At 37.9% G+C, this 15240-nt stretch overlaps 1 protein-coding gene across 1 annotated transcript in view; it reads right to left on the reverse strand.

Moving 5' to 3' along the window:
• Positions 1–416: 416 nt before the first annotated feature.
• The window catches only part of mrtfba (myocardin related transcription factor Ba), a 176106-nt gene continuing 161282 nt past the window's right edge, over positions 417–15240 (reverse strand). The window contains 6 exon segments of the mRNA XM_052021269.1: positions 417–4933; positions 5773–5833; positions 6507–6650; positions 8190–8348; positions 9760–9894; positions 11583–12617. Coding sequence (XP_051877229.1) covers positions 4395–4933; positions 5773–5833; positions 6507–6650; positions 8190–8348; positions 9760–9894; positions 11583–12617 — 2073 coding nt within the window. The 3' untranslated portion in view covers positions 417–4394.

Here is a 15240-nt window from a genome sequence, read left to right on the forward strand (position 1 = left end):
AAGTGACAGCGAAATGGGCTGATGAAGCATTGTTTATTCACTAGGAGAAATTTGAAGGTAGGAAACTTAAAAATGTTACCCTGTATGTCATTTGTTCCCAGCTTTTTTTTTAAAAAAATGCAGTTTAGCAATTTGGATCTGTCCTCACTACAATTTTTAGTTCCCCTATTGATAGATTGAACAGGTGTATGGGGAAGATATAATATCCAGTTCAGATCACAGGTGGCCCCATTTGTAGCCCGAGGGCATAATTTGTCATGTGTATACAATAGGCCATTTGGTACACACCTGAACATAAAATGTTGATCAGTGCTGCAGGAACAGCATATGACATTTGTGTATCAAACATTTTAAATTTTACCATGCCCCATTTAATAAACAAACTGCATAGCAAGTCACAGGACAGTAACATTTTATTGAAACACAGCAGTAATGCAAAATTGCTGATACATATCATCAGTAACTACAACACTGCTAATATTTACAAAGCTCTTGTTGATAAATGTACTACACATATAAAAATATGCATCACTTATATACAAATGTGCAAAACATATGGTATTTGAACATGATATGGAATTTCACATGGGTGCAAACAGTACTGAAAAAGGCATCATGGTTTGATATAGAAAACACACATAGATTTAATTTTTCTGGACCTCCAAAGGCTATATCAAATATCTAGTACTAAAATGTACAAGTTTTCAATTTTGGAAATTTACCAATTTCAAACTAAATTGAGATGCTAACAAAGTATGGCTATGTAAAGAATTGCTATGAGGGATGTCTAATATTCTTATGGAGTTGCACTTAAAACCTCTTTAAGGGATAAAAATGCATTGTTTTCTCTTTGGTAACTGCTTGATTATCAAAGCTATTTGTAGTTTAACTTAAAGGATCATAGGTTAGTATTTTTTGTTTTAGCCAGCCCCATAATATTCCCAAAGTCATCAATGTACAGAATCATATTTCAGTATGTTTACACTTAAACATACAGAAAATTGTTTTTTTTTAATCATAGTTACAACTCCTCAATCTGATTTCAAACTGGCAAATTTTTATTTCAGCATGGTTAAACAGAAAAAGCTAACATATCCACAATAATCAAAGTATATCGTATGTTGGTCTTCAAGAGTCGGGGTATTAAGTTCCAGAGACATGAGGTAATGTTGCAGCTCTATAAAACTCTGGTCAGACCACACTTGGAGTATTCAGTTCAGTTCTGGTTGCCTCATTATAGGAAGGATGGGGAAGCTTTAGAGAGGGTGCAGAGGAGATTTACCAGGGTGCTGCCTGGATTAGAGAGCATGTCTTATGAGGTTGAGTAAGCTTAAGGTTTTTCTCTTTGGAGAGGAGGAGAATGATAGAGGTGTACAAGGTGATAGATCGAGTGGACAGTCAGAGACTTTTGCCCAGGGTAAAAATGGCTAACGCAAGGGGGCATAATTTTAAGGTGACCGGAGGAAGGTATAGGTTTTGTTTTTACAGAGTGGTGGGTGCATGGAATACACTGCTAGCAGAGGTGTGGAGGCAGATACATTAGGGACATTTAAGAGACTCTTAGATAGCCACATGAATGATAGAAAAATGGAGGGCTATGTGGGAGGGAAGGGTGAGTTAGATCTTGGACAGGATAAAATGTTGGCACAACATCGTGAGCCAAAGGGCCTGTACGGCGCTGTAATGTTCTAACAATTAGCATCTGGAATTATACCAGGCTGCTGCTGTTTGGATTCATGATTGGGTAAAATGTGGCATGACATGGCTGGATTGCAGTCCTGCATTCTTTTTCTGAAATAATTGGACACTGTAGCCCTTCTAAATCAGGAAGTCAATCGTGGTTGAGAATTTATAAATAATTAGTCTTGTATGGTCTTTATAATGAAACCGCATTTAGGGAATTAATCCATCAACAATTTGAAAGTATATTCTGTCACAAAAATATAAACAACCCTTCATATTTCCTTTAACATCTAAAAGGACAGCGGTTTAGACAAAAAATTTAAAGGTATATTTGTAATTAACAGATGTAATCAAGACCAATGACCTATGTTATCTGTCCAAACATGGTGTCTATTTATTAGATCTTATGCTCTACCTTTTTGTAATACTAGTATACGCTCTTCTTTGGCTGATATAGATCATACTTTTACTGAGGATACTTCCATTAAGTGTGTGTGATGGTGTATTCAAAGCAGCATATTGGGGTTTCAATCCACTATGCCTGTGATGCAATGTCAATTTGTACCTTGGACGCTAATTTCAAATATAGGTTGTGCCATTATTACAAGGTGCTTTTTTTAAAAAAAAAAATATGGGCAAGGAATCTGGCAGATTCAGTTACCTGAACTTCTATTTTCTAATGGCTGGTTAAGTGCAACATTGGCAGATACATGGGAGCAGGTTTCTTATGAGAGGTCACGTGCATGGGAATAGGCAATACTTCGAGTCCAGTTTAAGAGTAGTTCATATTTCTGGAACACTGATATTTTTCACACTACTAACCTCAAATTTCAGTGGTATGCAAAAATATACAGAAAAACTGATTATATAATTAGTGTTGCTTTTACAAAACATTCTATGGCATTGAAACTTTTGGCTTTCAATAGATACTGTGCTTTTTGTTTAACTTGTTGTAAATGTAGTCATAAATCTAAACAATGGGCTTAATCAACAATGCCATGTAAAGATAATCCCAATACAACAAGAATAAACAGACTCACTGTGGGAATCATTATGGCTAAGTACTTTAAACAACACATACAGTACATTCAAACTCTAAGTGACTTTTTAAAACTGTCCTTTGCAGCACATTGCAGAAGACAAAACAATCCTACGTTCCTTTCTCTAATATTTAGCCATCTGAAACACACCATTACTAAAGGCATGATTTGAACCACATGACATAAATTAACAGTTCACAATCTGCTAAATGATTCATCTGAAAATTTTTTGAAGGGCATGATAGATCTCTCTCCTGGTAAAGGTATTTACTTTTCTATTTATAAATTTTTAATTTAATTCACTTTAAAATATAGAAAATATCATTTCCTTCTCAAAACTGTTAACCCTGCTTTAATTTTAAAAACTGTTTTTCTTTGATTTATAAAATCTGTACCTTCTATATTTAAAAACCCTTTGGCTAATTAGTGAACATCAATTCCTTTAAGGACACACAACAGTTCAAAATATTACATTGCATTACAACATTATAATTGTTTTCATTCATCAAGTGTTTGGCAAATCCTGTTTTTCTGGGAAGCGAACAGAGCCACATCCCCAATAAGGGGGATATCATACGCCAATAACGAGGCATTTTAATCCCTCATACCTATATTAAAAATAAGGGTCTTCCAATTTTTTTTCCAAGAAGATGGTAAATATGCAAGCATGTATTAAGTTAGCACTAATACATTATTTCATAGTTTTTGTTTGGTATGGCCTCCATTGAAGACCTAGTGGGGTCAGTATAATGTGTTTTAAAAAAAATAATACAGGTTAAGGATGTAAATATTGCTGAATCCTTGTACTGGGTTCAATAGACCCAAACTTTAGAAAATGTGGGAAAGTGTTTGGCATTAAAATAACTCCTTTTGATCATTTTATCTTTAATGCTTGAAATGAAAGTTGACATATTGACTTGTAGAAAACTGAAACCACATTAATTAGTTCTAAATGTACAGATTCTAAATGTCACTGAAGAGTTATCTGCTTGAATTAAAACATAAGAGCCTCTGACAAATGATATTCACAGAATTTGCAGAACTATCACTGACCCAAAAACTACACCTAAACTCTCAAGATACCATAGTTTTAGTCTCCCTGGTCATTATAAACTTCATGGTTTTGCCCTAAGCTTTGGGCAATCATATCTCCTTCATGCAATAAAATGATGAACATATTACAGAAAGAGCATTGAAACAAAATGTACAAAGTAGTAAAAGGTTAATTAGTTCAAAAACATGTCTGGCTTCAAAAGAATGAAACATTTCACTCAGACTGATAAGAATTCACTGAACCAGCCAGTGTAATAAACTCCACAATACCATGCATTTTGGTTCAGGCTACCCACAGAAAAGCTGACTTGCGTGAAGAAGAAATTCTTTCCAATTGCAATGGAACAGTAATTATTAACCACTGACACCGGAATAAATGTGACATAAAAGTAAGAAGTCTTAATAGGGCCAGACCATCAGATTGTCAGCTTGCCACGAATTATCATTTCTTTCACTACCCATTCTTCTTTCTGGCAACAATCAAGTGGACCAGACTGGATAATCTCATCTTGGCTTGTTTTGTTACTACTTCAAGAGTACTAACCATTGCTAGATGATTGACACATAACACTAAGAAAACACTCTTTTTGCTTGAGTGCCACTGAAAGCCTGGTTATATCACTCCCAATGTAGCTGAAGATCATGACCATCCAGAAAATCAGTGGAAAACACACTAGGAGCAGCACTGTTAACAGGAGTGTGTCCCGTAGTTGAACCCGGCATTGTCAGATCCAGCCAATCCATATTGTCCAAATTAGTGTCCGGGAGGTCCAAGTTCAGGCAAGAATTTTCTGCAGGGAAGTGCATATCACAGGGGTCCATCACAGAATGCTGCTGATCCAGAATGCTGGATGTATTCATTAGGTCATTCTGAAGATCCTCCATTAAAGAAAGGGAGTCTGAGCTCTCTTGGTCGACTGTCATTTGAGGAGCATTCTCACCAGATGACAATGTACCATCCAGAAAGGCCTCCAGTTGATTTTCTGAACTAATAGCGAGATTATTTGTTGATTCCAGTGACAATGGAAGAGGACCCATCTGAATTCTTGGTGGTGGTCGAGACAATGCTGAGTTTACAGGCAAGGAGGAGATATTGGCTACAACAGCTCTCATCTTAGTAGCAGGCAATGATTCTTCCTTGATAATTGGTGAAATCTCTGTTACACAACAAAAGATGGTAAAGTTAGTATCATCAGGATGAAAGAAAAACATTTCTATTGCTTCTACTGTTTAAGGTAATTGAGAAATAACTAAATTGAAGATGTATGCTTATGTCATTTGAGTGACTATAGTGCATGCTCTCAGTAATAGACGTTTCCATTAGTACATTTTCCATAGTTGTTTGAATTTGGCAAAATAGCAACTTGTAAAACACCAGAAAAAGAAAAAAAATCTTTAGAAGCAACCACTGAGAAAGATAGCACAATATCCTTTCATTGCATCTTCCCCAATCTATAAATGATTGCTCTAACTTTCACACTATAATTTGTGAAAATGAGAACAAGAAAATCATAATAATGTCATGAATTTAAATGAGGACCATGCTCTTGAATGAGATTATAATGATGACATGAATCATAATTGAAGCGGCTGTCCATGTCGACAGCTTTATGACGCAAGTGCTGGAGTAGTCTACTTGCAACATCGTAAGGGTTTGAAGCACCATGCTTTTATAAATATCTTAGCCTGTCAAATGTCGTGCTATTTTTTTCCCCATCGTTTATATAACTAGCATCCTTTAATCCTTTTGGGTGTAACCACTGTTATGTCTAATTGTGAAACAAATTATGGAATCATCTATTCAGTTAAATCCCAGTCAGGTTAAGTTGAATTGACTGGATACAAGTTCAGTATATAGTGCAATATCTATTTAAAGAACGAGGAAGACCATATTCAGATAAGTAATTTAACATTTGTCTGGTTATCTCCCACATACTCTCACATGCTACCAATGCATTAGTCAGATCCTGATGCCAATATTTTTAATCCACATTACCTCCACTTTCAATTAGGATATCAAAAAGGTCATCCATCTGCTGACTGTGTGCATTGAACACCTTAAAAAACACAAAACTGCATCATTAGTTTACTCTCACTTGGATTATTGCTCATATGTTGGTGCAAAGTAGTTTGAGATGAGGTATGGTTAGAAGGCAGCAATAAAACTTGCAAGTCAACATTACAATCCCGATAAAGATGAAGAGAACCCTCTGTGCCCTCTTAGATCATTCATCTGGCAAACTCTTGCCTTCCTCAGCACAACATCCAACTGTTTCTTAAATACTTAGAAGGATTTTGTCTCTACCCACAAGTCCAACTCGTGTTAACTGCACTCAGTATGATGAATTTTCTGATGAGTTCCAAATTTGCTTTTTCCTTCAAACCTGATGAGCTGTTCAGGGAATATCACTTGCTGTTCCTGGCTCTCCTATCTCACCTAAGAGGCCAAAGGCTCAATAATGGGTGCTCCTCATGCTAAGAGGTAGAGGCATGAGGGCAGCTTCCTCTGCCCGGTACACACTAGCCTTATTTTCAAAAACTTTGGCTTTGTTTGGTTTCAATCCAAATTAATCTGGTCTACACAGCACCACTTAAATAAACCAGCTGTAAATCTGTTGCTTTCTTCAAAAGACTAGCTGTATCTCTCTTCTATCCCTCAAAGCACTGTTTTAACAGCAGTATCAACCCCAATACTTAATGTCACATTATTGATTATAGGAATCTTCTTACCTCCTGCTGTTTCAGATTGCGAGTCTGCTTGATTGCCTCCTCATATCGAGGAGGATCTTTTGTCTTTGAAACAGAGTTACTAAAGACCGGGGAGAGGATTGGAAATGGTTGCTGGGACCGAGAAGGGGAAGTAGATCGTCCAGACTGTGGAAATATTAAAAGAATATAGGTTATTACATTTAGGAGTAGATTGTTTAGGAAAAAAATCTTACCTTACAGAAATGTTGTCTCATTTACCAATCAGTGCACTGTGTGGAAATGTAATGATCTGTTATAAACTGAACATTAACATTATTCATTCCCATTAGGGATTTACTGTATTTCACAATAGGTAAATGTAATATATACATTATCTTCTTAGGCAGTCTCTCCAGTGCAAGTGCACCCCTCCAGCCCAGTGATGGGCAGCTGTGGGCTCGTAATGAATGCCCTTTTGAATGATCATGAGACACAAGTCCCGCAGATCAGTCTTTCAAGGAGACTGCAAGATCATCCTTGAAGCTTTCCACTTCATAACCTCTTGTCATAACAGGGCTTTAAATAGAATGTCTGTTTTGGGGGTCTGGTGTCAGATATGTAAATGATCTGGTCAGCCCAACATGGGTGGCTGAATGGAATTAGGGCCTCAAAGCTGGAGATGAATAAAATGCATTGTAAAAAATACAGTCCACATTCTAATTATTCAAAGTAAAACTGCAATAATAAACTATCCTATTGTTTGGAAATCCTGATGGTTCTGCACTGGCCTATGCTTCCCTTAAACACATGAGGGCTCTGATTCACAGGCTTCATTTAAACTCACTGGGTGATGTTTTCTGTATTCTTTAAAATTCATTGGGATCCTGTTCCCGCACTCCTTTTACATTTATTGGACCTTTTAAACTCACTGGGTTTTGTTTCTTGCCCTGGCTAACTGGAAAATTTATTACACTATTGTGTAACATCTGCAAAAAGTGAATTCAAAGTGTGATGGTGTATTAAGAATACTATTCAAAAGTCCATACCAGCAAAGTCCTGAGGGTGCACGATTATCCAAGCTTTCCTTAAGCATAATTTGTGGAACATCTTTTCTGTTTAGTAATAATGAGCAACTAAACATTCAGTAACTTAATTTCCTTTAAAGCTTTCAAAATATAGTGCAAATCTATAACAATTGGTAACTTCAGAATTTAAGCTTTTTTTAAAAAAAATACACAGCTATGATAAAGCAAACTACAGTGATAAATCCAAACATAATGGAACTGTGATTTTCAAAGCAAACTATAGATAAGATTGCAGCCCCAAAGCCAGAAAGAAAATGGAGGCAGCCCACTAATGAATTTGCCTAAAGCTAACAGAAGATCAGGAGGTTTTCATATAAATATCTAAGACGCTGGATTTTTTGGTATTTAGACCGTTCACGTTTTTAAAAGATTAACACGAAGGATATTATCCTGTCCTTACGTGAAAACTAATTTAGTACATTGCAGCAAACAAATCCATTGCTCCAATGAGGAAATGCAGCAAATATTTTCACCAAGTATTTTCAAAACAGATCTACAGATATTAAAGAATCTATGGATTTGTGGGGTTAGTGCGGTAACACACAAACATGCTGGAGGAACTCAGCAGGTCAAATATTTAATTGTACAGTTGAAAAATAAAATATGGGGCCCTGCCACTTCACATTGCTTCTGCAATTACCTTTTGTGTAGAGCTGGGTCCATTGTGAAGAGTATTAATACTGCTTGTCCTTGGTTGAAGCACATTACCCGCTGAAGTGTTTATGAAACACTGCTGCACTGGTGCTGCAGTTTGAATGTGGTTAGGAAACACACTTGGCGTTGATGTGGATGTAAAAACCTGTAATTTATAAAACTTAGTAAGTTGGTCTCAGGGCAAAACATATTATTCTTATTAAATCAAACACAAAACATAACAAATATTCTTTCCTTAAATGAGATCTGGAATATCTATCTTACTTTATTGTCAGCAATTAGAAACTTAGTAAATCACGAAACTAGAACACTTTCTATATTAGGGTTCAGGAATCTGCCGTGTAATTAATTAACCAATGAATCAGGTTTTATGATTAAAATCGAGTAAGCTATACTAATTTTCTCACATTATAAATTTCCTATTTTATTCACAGAACATGGTCCAAGTAGGCTACATAAACTGCAAGAAAAAACAAGATGCACACACACAAATTCTAACGACCAATTTAGAAACACGTAATAGGGCAGAGATTGTACAGCAGGTTCCCCTTGAGACCTGTCAGTCTTCAAAACGTACATTGAGGGTGGATGAAAAGAGAACAGAAAACAACAAGACTAGAAGATACAATAATCTCAGTGGTCAGGTTCCAGGGTTTTGCTACATCAGTTGTGTATGGCCAAAACAATCCTGCTGGAAGCTGTGACCTCTTGACTGACCACTATGTGTGAAGCAAGGTATGCACAGGACTGCAGTGAACAGAGTGAGCTTCAGATGTCTGCAACAATCTCACAGTCTTATGAATCAGTGGCACCCCAAACTTAACATTCAACTTGCACAAGTCATTAGGTACAAGGGCTATTTTTAATAGATTTTCCTGGGCAGTGTTGTTAATAATAAAACCAGGTGCGAGGCTACCTTTGGCTACATGTGTTTCATCTGCCAGTGCCCAATGGGACTGGACAACACAATGGTAGTAGCCTTTAAGGAAAACATCATTAGCAAGTGCAAAGGGTGTTCAGGTGAGTTGCCATATGCACCAATAACATTAATGTGGCGTGGGAAGGATACCCAAACTCTGTTGGGAGTTCAGCGGGGTTGGTGAAGACTTGCCAAGTATGTGTTTTGTAGCTATTACTGTAATAATAATCTGGTACATGGCAGGTCAGAATTCCACCAATACAAAACAAATGTGACCATACTGTTCTTGTATACAACCTTGTTAAAAATCAAATCTGAGCACAATATTCTGCCACACAGTAGGTAATGCTCAATGTGAATGACACCCAGTTTTAAATTATCTTAGTTACTCTAATATGCATTAACATGTGAACCAATTTACTTTGAGGAAGTATAGATCAATTGGTAGGAATGGGACTGGCTATGGATAGGTTATTTCAGTTTTAGACTTGCAATAAGAGGTCTTTGTTATGTCAGCTTATAATAGCAGTATTTCACCTGGGAAAGTAAAGATTGTGTGTCCACCTACAGTTTTCTGACTCAGAATAAAGTAACTTACTGTACTCTACTGCTGCCCAACTTTATTTTCATTACAAACCTTTCTCATCTGTGCATTCTGGGTCAAACTATGTTGGGGCATAGGATCCTGTGTTTGCTTGGGAGAGCCTGAAGCCTGTGCAGGTGCGGAGACAGTGACAGGTACTGGTATTGGTGCTTGGGCTTGTGAATGAGACTGTAAAATAAACATTTACAGGTTGTCAGTGAAAACTGAATTATTTATTATCCAGCTACATTTCACCCAAATTATTCCAAAACCAGGATTAAAACAACAGGACTATCCTACTTACTTAAATTCAAGTAACTCAGGTCTTTGAATTAGCACATTGGAAAATCCTGACACCACTCATTCACCCTCTCGCAGGTTACATTTCCCCCATTGCATTTTACACTTTTGACCATGCCATCAACATGAGAGGCTCATTTTATTTAGAAATGATAAAAATGGGAACAATAGCACACAACTTACGGCCTTCATACATAACTATATGATACTATTTGCCTGTGATACTGCTGCAAGTAAGGATTTTCATTGCACCTGTGCATACATTTACTTGTGCACATGAAAATAAACTTGACTTTGAATTCATGATAAACTGAGGAATACATCACATTCAAAAAACTGAATCGTGTGGAATTTAAAGCAAGTCCCACACATTACCTTATATGTAAAAAGAAAAGCAGCTCCCATAATTTTTGATAGAAAGAAAGAACTGGACCTTTGTAAAGATCATGGAGTCTGTGAACTAGTAAATATAGTTCTCAGACCCTCAATCTGTGGATCCAAAGGCTGCAACTGATCAAGGGACTGTGGAGCTACCAGTGATCACTGGGCACCATTGGGCCTGCTCCATAATTAGGGGAGTCATTCCCCAGGAGATCCATCTGCCATTATCCACCCTACACCAGATGCTGTGGTGAGATCTCATTAAAAAGCTTTGACCCTTGGCTGCCCGTCTAGAAAGCAGCACTAGATTTGAAACAACGCTGCTGGGTTTTAGCATTCTTAAAGAGGAGCAACCCATAACAATTTCACAATCTTTTTTACTTCTGGTTTGGCACAAGCACTATATGCGGCACCTATTTAGCGCAACAAAAATGTCTAAAGTCTGATTTCTAGAAGTTTATATAAGATAACATAAGAAATTTAGTATTTGATCTTTTGAAACACATTGGATATGAGTGGGTTGAAAATTATAGTTTTCTTTATAATTGAGGGGATAATCCAGCACTCGAATTTGTAATACATTTTTTTTTACTAGATTATATGAATCCTGAAAATAAATGACTCTCTCAGCTAATTCAGTGCTGTCTTTTTGGTTAAAATGATTATCACATATTTCCTACTAAGCTGAACTTTAGTTTAATACATAGCAAACAGATATAAAACAAAATCCAGTAACACAGCTCAGCACATCGTGAAAATCAACCATGGACTCTTTACACTTCTTGCTGCCTTGGTAAAGCAGCCAACATAATCAAAGACCCCAGCCATCCCAGACATTCTCTCTTCTGCCCCCTACCATCTGCCAGAAGATACGAAAGCACGTACCACCAGGCTTAAGGACAGCTTCTATCCTACTGTTATAAGACTATTGAATGGACTCCTTGTATGATAAGATGGACTCTTTAACTCACAATCTACCGAGTCATCACCTTGCACTTTATTGTCTGCCTGCACTGCACTTTCTCTGTAACTGTAACACTTTATTCTGCATTCTGTTATTATTTTCCCTTGTACTACCTCAATGCATTGACTGATGTGACAAAGTGAACTGTATGGACGGTATGGAAAACAAAGTTTTTCACTATACCTTGGTTGATTGATAATAATAAACCAACTTACCAATTTAATTTACCAACCTGTGAGTTAACATTTCCCGTCTGTAATTGCTGAGAGTTGTTACAGAGGTTTGAATTCTGTGCTTGAATAGTCAATGGGAGCAAAAGCTGAGTTCCTGTCTGAGTGGTCACTAAAGCATGAGGCTGAGCCTGAGCAATAACAGTAGTTGGCGTTTGTCTTGTCGGGTTTACGTAAAACTGTGAGACTGCATTCTGTTGTTCAGTGGTCACCACTGGTCCTTCTTGTTTCACAAGCAAGGTATTTCCCTTTGTGACATTCTGGCTCGGTGTCCCAGCATTAGTATTGGTTGGTAGGCCTAAGGATAGGTTGGGAACAGCCATGGGCTGTCTTGAATTAGGGTAGTTGGAAAGAGCATTTTCTTCTTTGATTGAAGAGTTCAAATGTTTCTGATTCACAGTCATGGACTGTTGATGCTGGCATCGTTTCTCAATTTCTAACTGCATCTTCAATTCTTCCACCAACTTTTGCTCGTGCTCAAGCTTTCTCTTGAGGTCTACAATCTGTCTCTCCTTCTCCTGCAGTTTTCGGTCCTTCTCAGTGACATCAGTATCCACACTTGATAAATCAACACCTTGAGCAGCAGCATTACTTGCAGCTATGCTTACCCCTATGTTGTCTTCATTAATTGTCATATTCACAGATGAAGTGTGGATTGCAAGTTGTGAAGGAGACACCATGGTCACCAGTTCAGTAAACATATCTGTGAGATTGCTGTCATCAGTACTCAAATTAGATTGTTCTGAAGGAGCTGGAGAGGTGGGAGTTGGGGAGACTGAATTCTCCTGAAACTGTAGATTGTTTGACATTGCTGTAATGGCTGCCTCTGTGGTCATTGTGGCACTACTAAAAGCAGCACTAGGAAATGTCGAAGTTGTCTGATTTCTTGTAATAGGAGAGGTGGAGACTGTTACTACTGCTGTAGCAACAGGAGTGTTGCTTAGGTCCTGGTATGACTTCAGTCTCTCTATAAGGTCAATTTTAGTACCGGATACTGGAAGTCCACGCAGCTTCAGTTCCAACTTGAGTTCTGCCACCTACACAACATAGATCAGAAGAGTCATCAATTAGCAGGATAAATATTTTCAAAAAATGAAGTATCAAATTTAGGGAGGGGAGAGACATTTTAATCAACACTTAAAGGAATCCCCAGACATGAACTGATACTAAAACAATAGTGTGATGATTAAATATCTAGACTAACAAAGCACAGGTATGCGTTATAAATCCAGAGACACGAGTTCTAATCCCACTATGGCCACAGGGTAATTTACGACGTAAGTATAGAATTTAAGAAGAATGAAGCTAGCAAGAGTAATGGTCAGTTGTTAGAGCTCTGTAGGGAAGGAAATCTCTTGCTTTAACCCAGTATGTCCTACATGTGACTCCAGATCCACTGTAACCTGGGTGGCTGGCCGCTGAATTGACTCAATACCAAATCTCAAAAAGTGTTGACCTTGTCAGTGATGCCACAGAAAAACAAAAAAAAATTGGTAAGGTTTGGAGACAGCTTTGCTGTCCATATGGCCAGTCATTTGCTTCACAAGTAAGTTAAACACAAAACGTAGCAGGTTATTTGTAAAACTTATGATATATTTGATACACAATGAGAAAATGGATAACAATTAATTGAGAAGTAATTTCAAATCTTATCCTGTTCATTATTTAAAAATAATGGAATTCTATACACATTTTTCGCTATTGCTGTTAACTTGCTCATTGGAAAGAATTGTTTTATTTTCCCCTCACATATTATGTCAGATGGCTCAATACCAACAACTACCGATTGGATTGGTACAGCTACAGTCTGTACATTGGAATGACATAGACTATTTTAGAGCCAAATCCATATGATCTGCTTGGAGCAGGAGCAGTATTATACATCCTGCAGCAAAATCGCAGTTGAGTGACCATGAACCTGGCAGATAAAAATCATTCACAAATCCCAGAGCATCTCCTTATGAACTTAACAGGATGCTCATGTCTTTTCTTATATATCTCAAACTGTGGAGCTCTTACTGAATGAAGTATGGCTTTATAGAAATTACTAAGCTGCTTTTACATGGAGCCATAATCAAATTTATTCTGTTCAGTTGGGAACAACTCACGCCCATAAAAATAATTAACGCAGATCACTTTTTTAATTAAATTAGTTTTCCTAATTTAAGGGAATTCATCTATATTCTTCCCTGCACTCTCTTGCCTTCAGAATCTGCTTTTAGCTCTCTGACTGCTTCTGCATTTCCCTGATTCTAAAAACATCTTGCTCTGCATTTACACCTCTCTCTTCACAGAGACAGATAAAGGCATTTTCTGATGCACTATGAGCATAAGGTGTAATTCCTAAATTGCCAAGAGGAACTAATAAACAAGACAAACTTCCAATTAGCATACTGACCACATCTTGTACCGAAATAAATTAAAGATTTTAGCTGATTTTTCGGAAGACTGCCTGTAAATTAAACATGATCTTTGTCAGAACAATGCCTGAAATAAGGAAGGTTCTGCTGTGGTAGGTTTGGATGCTGGTCATGTTTTTGGATGCTACCGACAAACGATAGCACATGTGTGAGACACAGGAAGTGATGAAGGTTAATTCCATAGGGGATACCAGAGCTAAAGGTGTAGCAGCAAAAGGAGAATCAATTCGAGGGTCTCTGGCAACGCCTGGAGAGATAAGAATGGAACCAGATTACTGTAGCTCCTGGTAACACAAGCATGGAGTTTGAAGGATACAGTGCCTTCAATAATTTGAGAGAGGGAGGGGAAGTTGGAAATGGGCAGGTCGCTCCCTCGAGGCACAGACATTACAGGCTGTTCTTTGAGGATGGTTAACAATGGAGAAAGAGGTGCAGTACGAGGAGAAAGAACTCGCAACTGTAACAATTAACATGGGAGCCTGGAAGAAAAGTTGGGCGGTCAGCATTTTAGCCTGTTGTTTTGGGCAGAGAAAGCTGAGGGGTTTTGTGGCAAAGTGGAGCTGTGGTAGGGGAGGGAAGGCATTTGTGGTAGGGGAGGGAAGGCCTGTGATAGGGGAGCCATTTCCAAGAGAAGTATTAATGTACCCAAGAAGAACATCTGCCCCAGGCCCTGTCAGGTGGCCATGGAAAGGGAAAGTGCTAGGCATGCTGGAGGCAACAGCATGTTGGATGCTGCAATGGATTGAGTAAATGCTATTTTTAAAGAGGTGAGGTAGGATGGGCCATCTCTATTTTTTTATTTATACTTTTTTTTTCAGGATGTAGACATTTCTATCAAGGCCAGCGTTGATTACCCATTTCTAATTGCCCTCAAGAATGGTGGCGGTAAGAGACAACCTTGAATTGCAGCAACTATTCTGATGAATGTACTCCCACCATGGTGTTGAGAAGGAAGTCCAGGATTTTGACCCATTGACAATGAAATGCCAGCAATACATTCCCATCATGATGGTGTTTATGTTGGTTGATATTCCCACAAACCTGCTGCCTTTGTCCTTTTTAGTGCGAAGGTCTGGGGATCGGGGATGCTCTGTCAGAGTAGCCTAGGTGACTAACTGCAGTTCATTTTGTAGATGGTACACACTGCAGCTGCTGTGCATTGGTAGGAGAGAGAATGAATGTTTGGGGGATGATTCAAGGGGCCTGCTTTGTCATGGATGATGTTGAGCTTCTTAAAAGT

This window comes from Pristis pectinata, chromosome 8 (genome assembly GCF_009764475.1).
Source record: "Pristis pectinata isolate sPriPec2 chromosome 8, sPriPec2.1.pri, whole genome shotgun sequence".
NCBI lineage: Eukaryota > Metazoa > Chordata > Chondrichthyes > Rhinopristiformes > Pristidae > Pristis > Pristis pectinata.